The 19,358-nt window shown below is 49.1% G+C and overlaps 6 protein-coding genes across 6 annotated transcripts; 3 read left to right on the top strand and 3 right to left on the bottom strand.

Moving 5' to 3' along the window:
- Positions 1-81: 81 nt before the first annotated feature.
- Positions 82-5,864, bottom strand: VTP21DRAFT_3803 (uncharacterized protein; the record flags this gene model as incomplete). The annotated part of the gene is made up of 9 exons (XM_069394144.1): positions 82-604; positions 701-3,276; positions 3,347-4,204; positions 4,276-4,418; positions 4,506-4,622; positions 4,696-4,848; positions 4,949-5,144; positions 5,228-5,714; positions 5,800-5,864. The coding sequence occupies 9 exons, from the start codon at positions 5,862-5,864 to the stop codon at positions 82-84; spliced, it is 5,118 nt and encodes a 1,705-aa protein (XP_069248682.1).
- Positions 5,865-6,236: 372 nt separating this feature from the next.
- On the bottom strand, positions 6,237-8,532 carry VTP21DRAFT_3802 (uncharacterized protein; the record flags this gene model as incomplete). Its single annotated transcript, XM_069394143.1, has 7 exons — positions 6,237-7,094; positions 7,170-7,435; positions 7,501-7,664; positions 7,743-7,811; positions 7,879-8,003; positions 8,079-8,350; positions 8,424-8,532. The coding sequence occupies 7 exons, from the start codon at positions 8,530-8,532 to the stop codon at positions 6,237-6,239; spliced, it is 1,863 nt and encodes a 620-aa protein (XP_069248681.1).
- A 348-nt stretch (positions 8,533-8,880) lies between these two features.
- On the bottom strand, positions 8,881-9,740 carry VTP21DRAFT_3801 (uncharacterized protein; the record flags this gene model as incomplete). Its single annotated transcript, XM_069394142.1, has 4 exons — positions 8,881-9,070; positions 9,125-9,187; positions 9,289-9,455; positions 9,573-9,740. 4 exons carry the CDS (start codon positions 9,738-9,740, stop codon positions 8,881-8,883), a joined length of 588 nt encoding a protein of 195 aa, XP_069248680.1.
- A 770-nt stretch (positions 9,741-10,510) lies between these two features.
- On the top strand, positions 10,511-11,872 carry VTP21DRAFT_3800 (uncharacterized protein; the record flags this gene model as incomplete). Its single annotated transcript, XM_069394141.1, has 5 exons — positions 10,511-10,562; positions 10,701-10,832; positions 10,931-11,161; positions 11,226-11,402; positions 11,478-11,872. 5 exons carry the CDS (start codon positions 10,511-10,513, stop codon positions 11,870-11,872), a joined length of 987 nt encoding a protein of 328 aa, XP_069248679.1.
- A 775-nt stretch (positions 11,873-12,647) lies between these two features.
- Positions 12,648-14,015, top strand: VTP21DRAFT_3799 (uncharacterized protein; the record flags this gene model as incomplete). The annotated part of the gene is made up of 5 exons (XM_069394138.1): positions 12,648-12,743; positions 12,822-12,964; positions 13,032-13,238; positions 13,309-13,447; positions 13,533-14,015. 5 exons carry the CDS (start codon positions 12,648-12,650, stop codon positions 14,013-14,015), a joined length of 1,068 nt encoding a protein of 355 aa, XP_069248678.1.
- A 1,228-nt stretch (positions 14,016-15,243) lies between these two features.
- VTP21DRAFT_3798 (uncharacterized protein) lies at positions 15,244-19,266 on the top strand (the record flags this gene model as incomplete). The annotated part of the gene is made up of 7 exons (XM_069394137.1): positions 15,244-15,289; positions 15,368-16,561; positions 16,660-17,210; positions 17,296-17,571; positions 17,644-18,426; positions 18,482-19,186; positions 19,237-19,266. The coding sequence occupies 7 exons, from the start codon at positions 15,244-15,246 to the stop codon at positions 19,264-19,266; spliced, it is 3,585 nt and encodes a 1,194-aa protein (XP_069248677.1).
- Between the last annotated feature and the right edge of the window lie 92 nt (positions 19,267-19,358).

The raw sequence follows: 19,358 nt of genomic DNA, 5'->3' as shown, positions 1-19,358 counted from the left end.
TTTTTTTGGGGGGACATCCAAAAATCTCTACATCCAACCAAAGACTCTGGCCGCTTTTCTAGATAAATAGGGGAGAAACTTTTAGAAGAGTGTTCTACACAGCGGACAGCTCGACGAGTTGGAGGAGCGGAACCACTTGTACAGACAACTGGCATGGAACCGATTCTTGCAGGTGCGACACTGTTTCCCCGGAAGAGACCGGTCCTGCACATTGATGATGGAGTAGCAGATGGTACAATCCTCCACGCCATCGAAATGCAGTCTCACGTTCCGTTTGAACAGCGAAATCGCATCGATAATCGTACCGTTCTGGTACGTGATGATCGCCGAGGTGGCTAAGATCCAGGCGCGCCATCTCGCCTCGGTAACCCCCACCCGCTGTAGTCCCTCCACCTCTGCCTGTCGGAGCGGATAGTTTTGCGGCAAACGGATCATGACTTCCATGGTCGCTTCGTCAACACGATACCCGGCCGTGACCTCGTTGGCAGCACGCGACACGCGGACGGTCAGGTGTTCGTCCTCGAGCTCGTCACGGACCTCAGCCCGCTGAAGCGCAGCCATCTCGCGACGAATGATCTGCTGGCTGTTGTGCTTTTCGGTGAAACTAGAGTTGAAAAAGGGGAGAATGGGGGAGTTAGTTTGATCTTCTCAACATGAATTGGAAGAGGGGAGGAGGGCCAAAGCTAGCTTGACAGCTTACTTTTCCACCGCGATACTCAGTTGCCGATTTTTCAAGTCCATCCACCATGCCCTGACCAGCGACGGCACATAGCGCAGCGCTTTGAAATACACGTGGGCTGCCATTAGGGGTAGTACCTGATCCGGCGCATCCCGGAGCTGGGTAGCCTGAACATAAAACGTATCCACCTCCCAAAGGGACATATCGAAGGGCTTCCCAGTGATGTTCAGGACATCGAAGAGGAAGTATAACAAGTTCGTCAAAGCCTCTACATCACGAAGATGCGCGGTGTAGGCGGTTTTGAGTGCAAAGGTGGACCGTTCAAAATGTTCGAAAATGAGTATCCACGCCAAGAAGTAGGCAAAGGTGGCATGCTCTGACCCTTCTCCCGCGTGTTCCGGAAGGGTGAGCACGATGCTGAGTAGTTCAGGGGGGAGCATTTCCGAATACGCCGTCTTCGCTTCCGAATCTCTGGTGTCGCTCATGGCTTGCAGCTCAAGTCTAACCGAGGCGTCTTGCGAATACTCGTGAACCAACAAGGTGAGCAGATGGTGTGCACATTTCTGCAACGATTCATCCCGCATGCCTAGGAGTTCACACAAGGAGCCAAGTGGCTCGGAGTCGAGAAGAAGGCGTTTTGGAGTAGCGAGGACAAGGTCGGAAAGGATGGCAAAGTATCTTTGCCTTGGCTCGGAGATGGGGACTTTGGATGCGGAGCCTTCCAATCCTGCTACCATATCTACGCTTGCATCGCTCTCCGACAAAAAAATGTCGAGTGTTTTCCGAGCAAGCACATCCCCTTGTTCATGCAGCATTGTTTCGATGTTCTCACCCCCCGCCCTGGCAGCGAGATGTCTTAGCTCCTGCAACAATTTCAGGGCTTGATATCGACGAGGAAGCTGGGAGGTTGCCAACCCATCCTCCACCCTGTCGAGCATGAATCTCCAATGCGAATCAGAGGCTACGTCCAGAACCGAAGATGAAATATGTCTCAGCAAGCGTAGAATCTCTTTGTGGACCTGCTCGGACTCTTCTCCAGGCGTTTCCTCATACCACCCCTTTATTCCATTCAAAAGCTGTACGCATCTCTGTCCTGGCAAAAACAATCCATGCTTGGCGGCTTCCTCTTCGGGCACGCTTGCGTTCAACAATAAAAGCCTGCGCCATCCTGTCTCAGTATCGAATCGTTCACTGGGACCGGCAAAAGCTAATTTGCTCGCCAACTCGTTTTGCCAGAGTTTATAGGATGGGCTACCGTGTAGATAGGGCGCAAGACACTCAATGAGCACGAAAATGAGGGGAAGCGGGAGGGAATCGGAAGCGGATTCGTTCAGAAGCGAGATAAGGGGTTCGACTTCGGGCGATTCTAGATGTGCCTGGACCAGGAAGGCGCGGAACAAGCATCGGAAGGTGCGAGCCGAGTACAAACCGGTCGCAGCGCGCTGGAACAATGCAAGCAAAAGATACACCACTCCATCATCTTCTAAGCACTCCATCTTGCGCTGCACCCCATTCACAAACCGCTTCACTATCTCTTGAACGCCCAACATAGACTGGTCTAGCATTTCTTCCAACACGCTCTCGACTACTGCCTCCACCTTCCGGGGAAGGACTTCAACTGGCAAATCCTCCCTGGCGGCCGCACGATATCGCTCCCCAAACATCGCGCTCTCATCGATACAAGCCTCCCTCATGAACAGTAGTCCAAACAAGACCCAGTTTTCTTTCACTCTGTCCTTGCGAGGAGAGAGGAGGATCTGGTGTCCGAGGCTGCTAATCAAGTCAGCCACGAAGAGAGCAAGCTTTACATGCTGAGTCCAGGATACGACCTCACTATCGGTTGGGGATAGGGGCAAGCCGGATTCACCAATAGCTATTGATGCGAGCGGTTCCAAGATCACTAGACTCGGGTCTATCCTCCAAGCTTCTATTTCTTGAGCCAATTGAGCCCAATTGTTCTGGCCGAGAGCAAGGCGAATAATCTCTTCGCGATCTTCTTCAGCCAGCTCTAGCCCCGATATCATTTTGGCTATTTGTAGTGCCGCATCATCCGGCTTCATATATCGTTCGGCTGAAGGAGACGTTAGCTCATGAAGAACTCTCTCGGTCACTTGCCGACCAAGTGCCATTTTTACGTCTGCGCATTCAGTGCTCTTAATGGTTTCGGAGATGATTGACCAGCAGGTTTGTGAAACAGCCTCGATACTTTCGCGATCCCCTTCTTCGGTGTCTATTTCATTATCAGCACCTCTTCTCGATGACAGCAGAAAAATATTCGCCAGCAACCGGACAATGTTAGCCGCGGGCTGGAGTGATAACAAAAACCGCGTGCCACATATCCTGAGAGATTGCTCGACAATTTGCAATGCATACAGAACGGCTGCATCTTCAGAAGTCGTGCTCTCTAGTGTGTAGGCAAGCTTGGCGATGATGCGAGCGCCAGTATCGGGAGAGAGGCGACCAAACCCTAAACATGTTGTTATTATCTCAGTTGAGGATTCGTTGTGTTCACCACGGGAAAGGTTAGAGTCGAAAAGCTTGAACACGTAGGCATCAAGTGTTGAGGAATGGCCCTTCGCAAGGAGTGTATCAGGAAACTAGAAAAACAATTGAAGTCGGGTTGAATGACTCAAAGGTGGGGCATGGAGAGAAAGCATGAACACGTACCTCATTCACCACTACCCTCATAATCTCCATTCCCCTAATTGCCTCCATTTCCGCCACCTCTTCTATGCATTTTTCTATTTTTTCTTCGCCCTTCTCCAGTACACCTTCTGGCGCCGCTAATAAAAGCAAAACTAACGGCTTCGCCACTGCTAAAGGTGAGTTTTTGATATGTACAAAGAATGTGGTTGAAACGAAGTCGTTGAATGCTGAGGATATCTCTGATCGTTCGAGGAGTAGAGGATGATCGACGGTAAGGCAATAGAGGAAGTGGCATAGCAGTGGTGAAGGGTGGGCATGGATTTGGTCAAGAACATATACCCACACTTTTGCAGCAAGGGCGTCCACTTTTGCCTTTAATAATGTCCCGCCCTCATCATTATGCATTCTACGGAGAAGCTCCCGCACCCTCTCGCCAGATTTCTCAATCACATCCTCACTCTGCAGCCCGCTGAGCACATTCTCCATGAGTTCTTCCCATGCAACTTCAAATAACGGTAGACTCATCGTGGATAACTTCTGAAATAAAGTAGCGATGGTAGAGCATAGCATGGTTGGTCGCAGTTTTAACGTGCCACTGCTTATCAGCTTCTCTTCCGCTTTCTCATTCTTCGAATTTGGCGAGTGAACAAGCAAATAAGCGGAGACAAGCCTCCAAGCATCTCTTAAAATAAGCCTTTGCTTCAGATCTTCAACAGCTGCGCCGGGCTCCTTGCGATTCAGCTGAGCAAGCGAGTAGAGCAGGCATTCCACGTACGCTTGAACGAGGCTGGTAGCTGATACTCGGTCAATGGCTGGAGAAGAAAGCCCCTTCCATAAACTCAAGAACAAATCCGGGTAGAATTGGGCCGAGTCAACGACCTATCATTGGAAATAAGGCCCAGTTCGGGTAAGATCCGTGCCACTTTGAAAATCTACTGAAAACCCCTTACCTCGGCGGGTAAGCAGCCCATTAACACAACTAGGCTTGGATAGGTGATGCTGGCAGACCCATATGCGCCTTCTCCCAGAAAATGCCATAATTTTCCCACAAGTGGCTTCTTCTGACTTGCTAAGAGCCAGGACTGGGGATATTCTAACGAAAGTACGCCAGAGAAATAAATTTAAAAAAGGGAAAAGATAACTCCAAGCATAAAGGAAAAAGAAGAAGAGGATAGCCTACTCTTCATAAGGGATAAGACTGCATCCCATAACTCTCCATGGGTGGATGGATCCATATTATTGAAGGCTTTGGCAAGGAAGGACTTGCTCACCAACTCTACTCTTGTTTCTAGCATTTCTGTTCAGAGAAATGAAAAGATGGTTTAATCAATCTTTAATCAAGACAAAAATACTAGCCATTTATTTTTTACCTGACCAACCATTCAAGATTCTGGTGAAAGCCCGATAGGCTGCCTTTCGTATGGTAGGTTGTTCATGCGTTGTAAGCTGCCAAAACCCCTGCTGGTCTAGAAGACGATCATACTTTGTGCGGCATTTTTCCAACTCCTGTATATCCAACTCCTCTAGTGTACCGTGTATTGAGATGAGGAAGGAGGAGGGAAAGAATATAAGTCCACGAATATAAGTGGGGTTCTTGAGCACGGTTAGAAAAAACGGACTCACCATATAAATAGGCAAGTGCATACAATGATTCCGATACAACTCGTGTATACTTTGCTCCCATGTCCTCCTTCGAGGTAAATCGAGGATCGCTTAGCATTTCAGGGGTTTTGTGCAGCGCGTATTCCTCGATGTGCTTTATGATTTCTGCCTGACAGAACACAAGCACCTCTTTGCGTCTATTGGGAGGAAATGCACTCTGCATAGAGAAATCATCCAGTTTGGGTGGGTAAGGCTATAAGGAGACCAAATGGTCATGTTTTGCCGGAGAAACAAGCTTACCTGAAAAGCTTCGCTTGCCACCTTGGCCACCTCCCGGTTCACATCAAAAAAGCTACACACCCACACTGGCACCACATCCCGCACATATTTGCCAAGTCGCTTCCCAACCCGTTTCACTATTGTGTTCAGCACTCCCTGTGCAGCAGCTCGCACTCGCCGATCAACCTCAATGGCCAGCCGAGCATACATTCGCACCCAAATGCCGATCAATCCACACACGGTATCCAAGTCCGACTCCTTGATATAGGCATCCAGCTCTTCCAGGGCACGGAGTTTAGTGGTTGGGTCGCGCTTCGAGAGCTTTTTCAGGATCACGACAAGGTCGGGATTCAGATCGGTGAGATCGGGTTCATCGGAGGCAGAGGACTGAGAAGAGGCAGCAGGGAGCGCAGTGGGGAGGGCAATCCCTTGGGCAAACTGGGCAAAGCCTCCCAGTGCCGCGGTGTTTAGGGCAGGCGTCGAGGAGGAGAGAAGTTCGGCAGCGCGACTTGCATTGGAATCAAAAAAAAAGAAAATTAACGGAATGTGAAGCTAGAGAAAGAAACGCACCATTGATCCGGAACAAAACTTACCTACTGCTTGCAGGCTGCTGATTCCCCTTGACCCGTGGTTGATTCTTACCCCCTCCTTTACCCATGGTCGACGTTTTCTTTTGTAAAATTACCGTTCGTACTCTCCTTCACACTAACAAGATATCCTGCGCCACTCATTCTCGACTCGACTCCCTGAAAAGGCAATTTTTTTGGTTGTTTGATGGTGACCAAAAATTTATTAACATGCCGAATTAAAGTAACTAGTAACATCTGTCCGTGAAAAATGAAAAGAGAATAAAGAAACATATGGCACAAAAGTGTAGAATAAAATGAACAAGGTATCTATAAATAGTACAAACATATACACAAAAGAGCGAGAGAAGAGGGGACGGAGAGAGCGAGAAAAGGGGGAGAAGTCAAGCTTTTAATATTATACAGGAGGAAAGTAGGTCACCAGAGCAGTTAGCCCAAGATCCCTAGCATCCCAAGAACTTCCCGCTGATATGGGATGGCTCCGGAGTAGGCCCATCGCTTCTATATATTTTTTCTCCGCTCACACCGTCCGCACATCTGCCTTTGATTTTTCGCATTTCTGCCGTTAGCGACGCGAGAGCCGAGCTTTGCGAAGATGACGGGGATGAGCTGCCGTCACCACACTCACCCCCCCCTAGTTTGGTCAGGGAGAGATCCTCGCCTGAGGCCTCGCCCGTCAGCTCGACTTCTCTCCTTCGTTTCCAGGCCTGGAGGTTGGTGAGCAGATTCTGCACGGCCACCCCCAGCACGGGGAAAAAGTCACCCATGAATTCGTACAACGGCAAAACCACCTTTCCCAAGAAATCCACCTGCGAATCGGCGAGCGAGTCAAGTTGGTCGGTCTTCAGGGTCGTCTCCACGCCCAGGATGCACTCGAGCTGCCGCTGGAATCTCATCTCCTCCATCAACGCCATGAGCGATTTTTCGTGCACGGGGAGCGGTCGTGTGCAGCTGCTCAAGTCCGAGCACTTGATAAGTGCGCCGCAGAGCAAGATCCGCTCTCGCTGCTCTTGCTCACACCCCAGCTCAGCCCCTGCCTGTCTGCCCAGGAGCTCCTCGCGTAATCGAGAGAGCTGGGGCCTGATTGTATTCATGTAGTCCTCATGGGCTGCCAAATCGGTGGCGAGGATGGAGTGCGAGATGAAGACGCGGAGCTCATCAAATGCACAGCTTTCGCCCGCGGCCGCCTTAAATATGTCTCCGCCGTAGTTCTTCAAGAGATGAAATATGGTGGAGTAGTGAAAGCTTTCCAGCGCGGAGCCGTGTTCAAACGTGGTCGCAAGGGGATTGCCTGTTGATAGCTGGGAAGAGGAGCAGAGAAAGAGGGTGAGTCAGGCGAATCTGGAGAGCGTTGGGTGGGACGAAAACGGGCTTACCAGATAAGAGTTATTGACTCCTGGATGCCCAATATCGTGGCCTAGAGCGGTGATGGCCAGGGCCAAAATGTCCTTGGGTCGAATTAGCCGTTGCAGAGAGCGGTTTGGGCGGACGGATTCCGCCCTCTGGTTCGCCCACCGCAAGAGACCTACACTACATAGTGAGAAATAGACCGCTTGCAGCACATCCAGGGCGTGGCCGAAATTATGGTATTGGTTTGGCGGATACGCATTCTTCACCACGATGATAAATCGATGGATGGCATCTAGCATTCAACACGATAAGTGGGGAGGTGGGAGGACGCGATGAAAATGAGCTGGGAGAGCCTACCTTTAGGAATGGCGATGGGCGGAAATTGCCGCATGATCTCGTCAAAGATAATACAGGCGCAGCGGATCATATCTTGTTCAGAGAGTTCGTGTTGATTGAAGTTCCACTTGGATATGCTCTTACGCAAAAACTCATCCCGCTCCTCCAACAGTATCTTGTCGTTGCTAAGTGGCGTTCGGGGGGAGAGAGAATATGGGTCAGTGAGCAGACAAATGGGGAAATAAATAAGGGTTTTGCATTACCATGGGCATTTTACCAGGGAGGATGAGGCATTAAATGACAAGTAGGTGTCGATTAAAGAAGTGGCGATGCTATACAGTATAAGAACAAGGGCTTAGTATGGCGAAGGCATACTCAAACCAAGAATAGGCAGCCTACAATGATTCCTTGCGAAATAATTCATCAAGTTTTTGATGCAGCGGACTCCACTCCATTCCATTAACAATCGGAGATTGACCACTAGTTGATTTCTCATTAGTTAACGGGAAATAAGAAGAAGCCATCTGAAAATCCAAAAAAAAAAAAGGCGAGTCAGATTTCCATGACAAAACCGATGCACAACCGTATCGTGGACGCACCAGAATCAGATTTCTGACCGTCTCTATAGCAAGCGGCTTCAAAAGAAAATGAATGGTCTCTGAGGATTTGAGCCGTGCTGTGATCTCGTCTGACCGCTGGTTTGAGAACAAGAATGGGATGATCCCCTGATCGGCCTTTCCATGCAGGAACTGCAGAAGATCATGGGAATAGCCGCCGGGCGAATCGATGTTCACTAATACCAGGATTGGGCGGCGAAGCTTGCGATTGTGGATGAGTTGGAGCGCCTCCTTGCCCGAATGACACACGGTCACTAGCGGCGTTGAGCAAAAGGTCAAATCAAACGCCGCAATATGGACAGAATAAGTTAGGCCAGTTTGACAAACCTTGTGCGAACAGCGATTGCAGGAGTTGGAGGAGCTCCTCGGGCAGCTGTGGCGTGAGCGGCGGCCGCGCCGGATCCACTAGGATAATGGAGCAGTGCGCCGGATTCATTGGGATTAGGATTTTGCGATCGGGGGATGAGAATCCAATGGGGAGAGGGCCAGGTAGGGGAGATTTATTGCGCAAAGCAAACAATGGTAAAAAAGCGAGAGGAGGAAGTAGGTTTGAGAAGAGAAACTTTTGGACTGAGAAAAAAAAATAGGTCGAGGGGTTCGATTGTTTGGCTCGCGAGTAATAAAAGGTTTGATGGAAGCATGCTCCTGATTGGCCTGGGTTTCAATCTTCTTCTCAACGCCTGCAATCCCTGAGATCGGCACCACGAGTCGCAAGAGACATCACAAGACCCACGTTTTTTTGTCAATAATTGTCGCCGAGTTTTCTCGCGGCCCAACCCGGAGCCTACGCTTCCGCCGCCTCCCGCTCCGCCTTGCCCGCCGCCAGCGCCGCCGGCATCAGGCACCGCTCCCAGTAGCGCGTGCGCGAGTCCCTCAGCTCCGTCAGCCGGAAGTGGTCCAGCGCGCCAACCACGACGTGCACGCCTCCCACCGCCATCAGGAAAAAGCCCGTGGCACAGGGCCACAAGTACAACCTAGACAGTGCTGGTTTAAGAAGGTGACACACCCCTTTCGGAACGCTCGCTTACCTTCTGCCGAACGCTGTCATCGAGAACACGATGGTGTCGTAGCTCTCCATCAACGCCCCCAGCCTACCAAGGAGATCAGACAGCATGGTGAGCTTGTGTTTGCACTGTGGCGGTGCTCAGAGCAGCCACGCCCCCTCCCCCCCCTCGCCTTCCACCCTACTTACACTATCTGGCCACTCCCCGTCCAGAGCCAGCTCGGCTCGGTCTCCTTGTCGATGAACGAGATCCACTGCACCATGAAGGCGTGCGCAAGATTGAAGTCGGATGCGCCTAGAAGCACACAAAGCACGCCGTAGAGCGTGTGCCGGATGAGCGTGAAGCATATATTGACCTAGTTGAGCAGAAGAGAAGAATAAATCAAGACCGCCGGATTAATTTCGGCCGAGGTATGGGTGGGCTCTAGAATTGGGCCCATCTAGAAAAAGCGGCAGCAAAGGGCGAGACATACCCGGGCCTCGTCATTAGTGACTTTCGCATACGTCGTGGACATTCCCCAAATGATTAGCACATTAGCGGCGAGCGCAAAAACACACACGAGGACATGCAGTAGCCGCAAGGTCTCCAGTAGTATGATACGAGTTGCCCCTACGCCGGGTATCGAGAGTCGAAATGCCATGCCCGAATTGCGAATTAATAATGTGAAACGAGCGCAAAAAAATGTTTAGATTATATTAACACAAACTTAATAAACATGGATAGTGCAAGGGAAAACTACGGAACAGTGGGGCGAACGAAGAAATAAATACAGGAAAAAAAATGTCCGGAACAATTACTTGCCAATGCCATATTCATAGCTGCTCTCTATTAAAGTTGTCAAGAATTCTTCAGGTGGTCGAATTTTGAACTCTGCTTCAATAAGCCACTTGCAGGGTGGCTGATCTCATCTTCTGCATTCCTCTTCCCCCCCAATCCTTTAGACCCCTCATCTCTTCTTTGCCAACCAACCATCCATCCATCCCTCCATCCCCCTTGCCTCCTCCCTTTGCATGACTCTCGGTGGACCGTACGCGTGAATCTATCGAGAAGGACAGACGACGAAGAAGGAGCGCCAACCCTCCCCTTCCCCACCCCTCACATCACTTTCCCAAAGGTACGCTTTAGAATCAACGATGGCGATCGTGATTTGGCTTTTAGATTATATGCAGGGCCTACGGATAGATGGGTGATTGGATCCATCGGATCATCCTGATCGTGGCCCTGTATTTGTTGTGATTTATGCGCTTGTGCTTTGATGCTTGTCTCCCCCCCCCATCGAATATCTCTGCCTTATCTTCATGCAGCATCGGCACGATTTCTGAATATTGATGACTGATCTCTTTTTTCTTTCTCTCTCCTCTTCACTTTATACACATAGCATTTCGATCTTATTATTAAATTTGGCGCGTCATGACTGACGGGGAAGTAGATATTGATTCTGTTATTGAACGGCTTTTGGAGGGTAAGTTGAAATCTATGATTTGGATTAGACGATGTGCAATTCATCTCCTAGCTCACATCTTTTTTCGTATTTTTATCATCTTGATGATGCCTCCCCATTCATACCCATTTCTCACTCTTTTTTTTTACGGATAACCAGTTAGAGGCTCTCGTCCGGGAAAGCAAGTACAACTTGCCGAGTATGAGATAAAATTCCTCTGTACAAAAGCGCGTGAAATCTTCATCTCACAACCCATTCTGCTCGAGTTGGAGGCACCCATTAAAATATGCGGTATGTCTTAATGCAACATGCGTGGCTATCCCCTCTACCCCTTTTTCCTGTGCCGCCTCTCCTCAACCATTTTCTCTATTTTTATTTTCCTCTTTTAGGTGATATCCATGGGCAATATTATGATTTACTGCGGTTGTTTGAGTATGGCGGATTTCCTCCCGAAGCAAACTACCTCTTTCTGGGCGACTATGTGGATCGTGGCAAGCAGTCTTTAGAAACAATATGTTTACTTCTTGCTTATAAGATCAAGTACCCCGAAAATTTCTTTATTTTGCGTGGAAATCACGAATGTGCCAGCATTAACCGTATTTACGGATTTTATGATGAATGTGAGTGGGAGGATATGTATTTTTGGTTCCGCCATATTTTGTGAATACCCACGCTACTTTTTAGGCAAACGGAGGTATAATATTAAGCTGTGGAAAACTTTCACCGACTGCTTTAACTGCCTGCCAATTGCCGCCATTGTGGACGAGAAAATATTTGCTATGCACGGAGGCCTCTCTCCCGACCTTCACAACATGGATCAAATTCGTCGGGTGATGCGACCGACCGACGTCCCCGATACCGGTAAGTCTTATGGAGGTTCACCTGTCTATGGACGAATACATGCTGATGCTATCCCTTGCTTGCGCCAATGCCTAGGTCTTTTGTGCGATTTACTCTGGTCCGATCCCGACAAAGAAGTGGTGGGTTGGAGTGAAAATGATCGAGGTGTCTCCTTCACGTTCGGGGCCGACGTTGTCACCAAGTTCTTACAACGCCATGATATGGACTTGATTTGCCGAGCGCATCAAGTAGTCGAAGAAGGCTATGAGTTCTTCGCGAAGCGTCAGCTGGTCACCCTCTTCTCCGCACCTAATTATTGCGGTGAATTTGACAACGCGGGGGCCATGATGAGTGTCGACGAGACCTTAATGTGCTCCTTCCAAATCCTGAAACCGGCGGAAAAGAAGCAAAAGTATGCCTACGGGGGTTTAGGAACTGGTAAGCCGGTGACTCCACCGCGAAACAAGAAGAAGAAGGATTTTTCAAAGTAAATTAAGATTTTTTTTTTTCCTTTTCACAATATTTTTTTTTCGCGTTTTTCTCCCACTTCCCTTTCTTTTTTTTATTTTACCTTATTTTCTGTGATGTGGTTGTTGTGAAGTTAGTCTACGTATAGAGGCATTTGGGTTTTCTCGAATCCATACAGAGATCCTTCTCTTCTTTCTAATTATACTGGTTGATGTGTTACCAAACTGCCCTAGCTGACTTATTTTTCTTTTCTTATCTCTTTCCCATTTTTCCTTTTATTTTTTTTTTTTCTTTTCTTTTGCTGTTTACTTTTGTTCTTATTAGATATGGCAAATGGTCAGACTTTTTCTTTGTGATTTAAGACTTTTTATCTTTTCATTTGTTCCTTTTTTTTCTTTTTGCTCTGGATGGTTTTTTTTTTTTGCAGTCGACTTTCATTAATCTTTTTTTTTTCTTCCTACTTAAGATGGTTCACCTATGCCTCTTTCTCTTATTTAATAAAACGTCTAGAGTGGGGTGATAAGAACACCAAGGATCAGAAAGATCCATTGACATTAGGTTAGGTTTAACGCATCATTCCAAGTAATTTATTTGACTACGCGTTTTTCGCGTCTCCTTTCTAAATTCTTGAATTATATAGGGCTCCGTCAGGTGGATATTCCGTGCATTGAGTTCCATTTTACCTTTATTTTTTTCTCTCTTTCTTGCAAGTTTCTTTTTTTTTTCCTTGACTACTTTTATTTTGCAAGTTACCTTTAGGGATTGGAGATACTCTTTACCGGATACTCCACTGAAGCCATGGATAACGTGGAATCCAAGCTTGCATGTCTACAGCTTCACAGTGATAAAAAGAGAGGAAAGGAGAATAGTGCTCCATCCGTACAAGAGATCAAGGTATTATCGTCTATTTCCATCGCCTCTTCGAACCACCACTGCTGTGTCTGACATTCAAATCCAATGTATTCATTTCAGAATAGGGATCAGAATCGAAGCAACACAAATAACCCCAATGACCTCGAAAAAGAGAGACAAAAGGAACCGACAAAGCCCAGCCATCCATTGAAACCTACAACCACTCAGCAAAAAAGTGACGCGCTGTCTCACTCGTCGAATGCGTAGCTTTCTTCTCATATCCCAACTATTGAGGCTGTAATCTAATCTTATCCACCTTCTGTTTTCAAGGTTTTTTGATGGGAAAGACCACTGGAAACTCTCCCATTTCGAGATCGGTCAATCCTTAGGTAAAGGCAAGTTTGGGCGAGTTTACGTGGCCAAGGAGAAGGAGAGCGGATTTATTGTGGCTCTTAAGGTCCTCTTCCGAAGTGAGCTTGAGCAGAGTAATATAAGAGACCAGCTAAAGCGCGAGATAGAAATTCAAGCTCATTTGAGGTGATTGGCTGCTTCGACTTTGGATTCCCCAGTTGATATAGCTATAATCAGCGCATCCCGACTTTTGTAGGCATCCGAATATCTTGAGGCTGTACGGATATTTTAACGATGACCATCGAGTCTTTCTAATATTGGAGTACGGAGCCAAGGGCGAAGTTTATAAGATATTGAAAAAGCACGGGCGATTTTCGGAGAGACGTTCGGCCAGAGTATGCGATCTTTCCTCTCCCATCACCCCTACCTAAAACTCCCCTGCTAACGCTCCCTCTATTTTATTTCCTCGCTTGCCACCAGTATATTGCCCAAATAGCTTCTGCCCTTGCCTATCTCCACCGAAAGGAGGTCATTCATCGCGACATCAAACCCGAAAATCTCCTAATCGATGCCAAAGGCAACATCAAACTTGCGGACTTTGGCTGGTCGGTTCACACCGGCCGAGATCATCAGCGCCGCCGCGAGACATTGTGCGGAACGCTCGACTACCTTCCTCCGGAGATGGTCGAGGGACGTTCCCACGATGCACGAGTTGATCTGTGGAGCTTAGGGGTTTTGTGCTATGAATTTTTGTGCGGAAAGCCGCCGTTTGAGGACTTGAGGGGCTATGAACCGACCTATAAAAAGATCCGGAATGTGGAGCTTACCGTGCCAGAGTACGTGAGCGCCGATGCCAAAGATCTCATCGAGGGTTTGCTGCGGTATGAGCCCGAGAAGCGCCTGACGCTCGATCAAGTCCTGGCCCACCCCTGGATCTTAAAGCACAGGGAAGATGTATCATAGGAAAGGAAGGAGATGCTTTTTGTACATGTACCATTGTTTAATTTTTATTATTTTTATCTCGTTACCATTCTATCCATCCGTATTCCCCTATTTTCTACATAATAAGAGGAGGAGGGCTTGTTCTCCTCTTCAGGGAGGGCCCTCCCCCCACCTTTCCGTCATTCTTTGCTTGTATACAAATAAATTAGGCAGAAGTCGGCCATTATATGTCCTCTTGCATAGGCAGGTTGCGTTTCGCGCATGATGCATTTCCACTAATCAGGAACAGGCAACGAACGTGTATTACCAAGCAAGAATCCTGAGCCAATTTCTCCGCAATTTGAAGACATGGCGAATTACAATGCATCCGGCTAAACGCGATGATGTCATGACCCATTGGCCAGCTGCCAGAAAATCCTGCCAGCGCTAACCTCCCCAAGACCATCTAATGAAGGTTATATATGACATTGGAACAGGAGCACTCCTTCTCTTTGCGGGCATTCAATGCTAGAGGGTTTATAGTAAAGGCCCTCCTCCCCTCCTTCCCCCCCCCTTCTCCTCTGATTGGGCGCGGCAAATCACCGCTACCTTAAATCGACTTGATGCCGATGATTAATTACTGATGCTAGGACCGCAAAGGGCGAACCAACGAGAGGTAGTGCTGAAAACGAACTCATTCGTTTGCACACTAGCTGCAGGCATGGTCAGTGTCAACTGAGGAAGAGCTTGAGCACAAGGAGAGGGGAATCTTCTCGAATCTCAGTTTATATGGTTTCTACTAAGATGCTTATGGTCTAGTATGGCCCCCTGTTTGGATGAAAATGGGTGCAAGGCTGGTTAAGGCTCAAGGGATTAGCAGTGAGAAACAGTAACCATAGTTGCATTATTAAAACAATTGGCCTGCGCTAGTGTCCCACTTTTTTTTCTAGTTATCCTTGGTGTGCGAAGAGAGCACAATATACATTGGTTTAAAATAGCTCAGTTCCATCCCCCACACCGACTTCATAGAACGCTTCCGGGCTCTTTACCAAGTAACCTAACCTAAGCCTGCAAACCTAATTCCTAGGACTCCCAACCAACGCTCTTTTTTTTTCTTCACTTTTTATTTCCATCACGGATGCCTGAAATCTAGCTGCGACAGTTAATGATTAAATGATCTTTACTATAATTCGTGCTCTGGTTTCTCTTTCCGACTCTTTATTGTTCTAATTCAGGGTAGGTTCCTTTAGTGTGGTGTGATTTTGATTCCATGTTCCCTAATTCTGCTTCACTAGGACTCATTTGCTATAGCGTGTGTAGACCACTTTCCGTCACTTTTCCTCCCCTTCTTGATGAACCCCTCCTAACATTCACCCCATCTCCTTATAACATAGCTTGCTTCGTCACGGTGGACCCCCAATTTAGTCAAAGTTTTGGTGCTCTCTCCCTGAGATCATCCAACTCTACCTCGTTTCTAGGCCTAAGAAGTAGTCCCCGATCTCCTTCTCTCAATTCACGTGAATCGAGTGCCTCTAATCTCCAGTTCCGATTTCATTCTCATCCCTCCAACCCCACCAATCTCTTCATGCTGCAATATTTACATGATGTGCTCTGCCATCTTGGCGATGGCGACACCCAATACTATTCGCAGAAACGCTTTACTGGCCCCCATAATGACGCGACCGATGCAATTGATTCCGCACTGGAATCGTGTGTAAAACGACAAATACAACTAGAAGAAGAGCTAGCCTATTACAAGCGCCTGGCCTTGGATGCCGGCCTCATACCCGGCGCATCGGAAGCGCAGGGGGCAGCCGCCCCATATCTCCCCCATGAAAATAATACGGGCAGTATTAAGCGAAATCACGATTACATCCCAAGCCAGCCTCCGAACAACGTGAACTACTCCTTACCGCTGGATACGTTCAAACCCCCTGTCCTCAACATGTCTCATCCTCAACACACGGAGATGCCCAACGCCCAGTTCTCCACCTCCAACCATTCCAACGATGTGGTAACCCCCGCCTCGACGTCAGAGGAGGAGCCACCCGTCTGCCCTTCCTCAATGCTCAAAGAAATCCCCACCCCCCGCCCCCACCCCCATTTCAACGTCACATCGGCCCCCGAGGCGACCATATGGTCGGCGGTCCCGGTGTCTCCCCCCGAGACGCCCCAGGACCTCTGCGTGGACTGTGTCGCCCAATGCACCCGTGTGGTCACGGCTATTTTGCATGGTGATTTCTCGCAGCGCATCTCTTGCCCTCACGCATCCGACTCAGCACTTGCCCTTCAGACTGCCATGAATGCAATGGCCGACCACCTATCCGAACTCACCTCCAAAATGCGGCATGTTTTGCAGAATGTTGTGCTGGAGGGTAAACTTGGCGAGCAGATCGAGGTGGACTACTGTTCTGGCCGGTGGAAAGACATTGTGGACGCGGTCAATTCCTACAGTGTTCACCACATGGAACAGGTGCGAGATATCACCCAGGTGTCTATGGCCGTGGCCCATGGCGATTTGTCAAAGAAGGTGACCGTAGATGCAAAAGGACAAACGCTTGTTTTGAAGAACACCATCAATACTATGGGTAAATATATATATATATATCTTAAGTTATTTGTATTGGCTTCTGCCCACCATGGATTTGAATTGGTTCCAATCCTAACGCGGTTCACCTATTGTTAGTCGACCAACTCAACTCTTTTGCGTCTGAGGTGACACGCTTGGCCCACGAGGTGGGGACAGAGGGCAAACTCGGCTCTCAGGCCATTGTACCTGGGGTTGCTGGAACGTGGAAGCTCCTCACCGATAATGTCAATACTATGGCTGCGAATCTGACAGTACAAGTGCGGGATATCTCGACTGTGTGTAAATCTGTGGCATCGGGTGATTTAAGCAAGAAGATCGCGATTGAGGCGAGTGGCGAGATCCTCGACCTCAAGGAGACCATCAATACCATGGTGGACCAGTTGCGCACCTTTGCAGTGGAGGTGACACGAGTATCACTCGAAGTGGGTACCGAGGGGAGACTTGGCGGTCAAGCTGTGGTACGCGATATGGGTGGCACTTGGAAGGATCTCACGGATAATGTGAACATCATGGCTCACAACCTTACCAACCAAGTGCGTGACATTGCAACGGTGTGTAAGGCAGTTGCCCAGGGCGATCTAAGCCAGAAGGTCACTGTGATTGTGGATGGAGAAATGCTAGAATTGAAGGAGGCTATCAATACCATGGTAGGTGTGACGAGGCATGCCCCCCTCTCCCCGCACCGTTTCTCCCGAAGTGGCAGGTTTATCGAATGGAATTTATTCTATTTAGGTTCAACAGCTGAGGATATTTGCTGGCGAAGTCACCCGTGTCGCACGTGAAGTAGGCACAGAGGGTAAACTCGGCGGTCAGGCTGTGGTGAAGGATGTGGGCGGCACTTGGAAAGATCTGACCGACAACGTAAACATGATGGCTGCGAATCTGACCAACCAAGTGAGATCCATAGCGGAGGTGACAAAAGCGGTCGCTCAAGGCGATCTAAGTAAACAGGTCGACGTAGAGGTATCCGGAGAGATTTTGGAGCTAAAGGAGACCATCAATACTATGGTATGTGGGACGAGCGCATCTTGGAGAGGCCGACTGCGATCGGCTAATTTTTGCTCTCTATCTGATGAATAGGTTGATAAATTGAGAATATTCGCTGGCGAAGTAACTCGAGTGGCCCGCGAGGTAGGCACCGACGGCAAGCTCGGTGGGCAAGCCGTGGTGGAGGATGTCGCCGGCACTTGGAAAGATTTGACCGACAATGTCAATATCATGGCAGCGAATCTGACGGGTCAGGTGCGCTCCATCGCCGAAGTGACTAAAGCGGTCGCTTCGGGCGATTTGAGTAAGAAGATCTCGATCGAGGCCAAGGGCGAAATCCTCGACTTGAAGGATACCATCAACACGATGGTGGAACAGCTCCGGACTTTTGCCACAGAGGTCACTCGTGTCGCCCTCGATGTCGGTACGGAGGGCAAGCTCGGAGGCCAGGCCGTGGTGAAGGATGTCGCAGGCACCTGGAAGGATCTCACCAACAACGTCAATATGATGGCCGCTAACTTGACAGATCAAGTGCGGTCAATTGCCGCGGTGACCAAGGCGGTTGCCTCAGGGGACCTCAGCAAGAAAATCAATATCGAAGCCAAAGGCGAGATCCATGATCTCAGCAAAACAGTGAACTCCATGGTGGACAAACTACGCACGTTTGCTGCCGAGGTCACCCGGGTCGCGAAAGAGGTCGGCACCGACGGAAAATTGGGTGGCCAAGCCGTAGTCGAAGACGTCGCGGGCACATGGAAGGATCTCACTGACAATGTCAATATCATGGCAGATAACCTGACAAACCAAGTACGATCGATTGCAGAGGTCACCAAAGCCGTGGCCATGGGCGACCTGAGCAAGAAGATCAACGTGGAGGTCAGTGGTGAGATCCTTGGATCTCAAGGAGACCATCAATACCATGGTTGACCAGCTGAGAACCTTCGCCATGGAGGTGACACGTGTTGCACTTGAGGTCGGTACCGAAGGCAAGCTTGGTGGCCAGGCCGTAGTGAAGGATGTCGCAGGCACATGGAAGGATCTCACCAACAATGTGAATACCATGGCTGCAAACCTGACTGGTCAGGTGCGCTCCATTGCTGAGGTTACCAAGGCGGTCGCATCGGGTGATCTTAGTAAGAAGATTGCCATTGAAGCCAAAGGAGAGATTCACGACTTGAGTAAGACGGTCAACTCCATGGTGGACAAATTGCGTACATTTGCCGCAGAGGTCACTCGCGTAGCCAAGGAGGTCGGTACCGATGGTAAGCTGGGCGGCCAGGCCGTGGTGGATGACGTTGCTGGCACGTGGAAAGATTTGACAGACAATGTCAACATCATGGCTGATAACCTGACAAACCAAGTGCGGTCGATTGCAGAGGTCACCAAGGCAGTGGCCATGGGCGACTTGAGCAAGAAGATCTCTGTTGAGGTGCGCGGTGAGATTGCTGAGCTCAAGGAGACCATCAATACCATGGTTGACCAGCTGAGAACCTTCGCCATGGAGGTGACTCGTGTCGCACTTGAGGTCGGCACCGAAGGCAAACTTGGTGGCCAGGCCGTTGTGAAGGATGTCGCAGGCACATGGAAGGATCTCACCAACAATGTGAACATCATGGCTGCCAACTTGACTGGCCAGGTGCGTTCTATCGCTGAGGTCACTAAGGCGGTTGCGTCGGGAGATCTCAGCAAGAAGATCAATATCGAGGCTCAAGGTGAAATTCTAGAGCTCAAGAGCACAGTGAATTCCATGGTGGAAAAACTGCGCACATTTGCTGCAGAGGTCACTCGAGTCGCCAAGGAGGTCGGCA

The sequence above is a fragment of the Calcarisporiella thermophila genome (assembly GCF_041956535.1).
Source record: "Calcarisporiella thermophila strain CBS 279.70 unplaced genomic scaffold VTP21scaffold_19, whole genome shotgun sequence".
In the NCBI taxonomy this organism is placed as follows: Eukaryota; Fungi; Calcarisporiellomycota; class Calcarisporiellomycetes; order Calcarisporiellales; family Calcarisporiellaceae; genus Calcarisporiella; species Calcarisporiella thermophila.
This window is presented reverse-complemented; position numbering and strand designations above follow the sequence as displayed.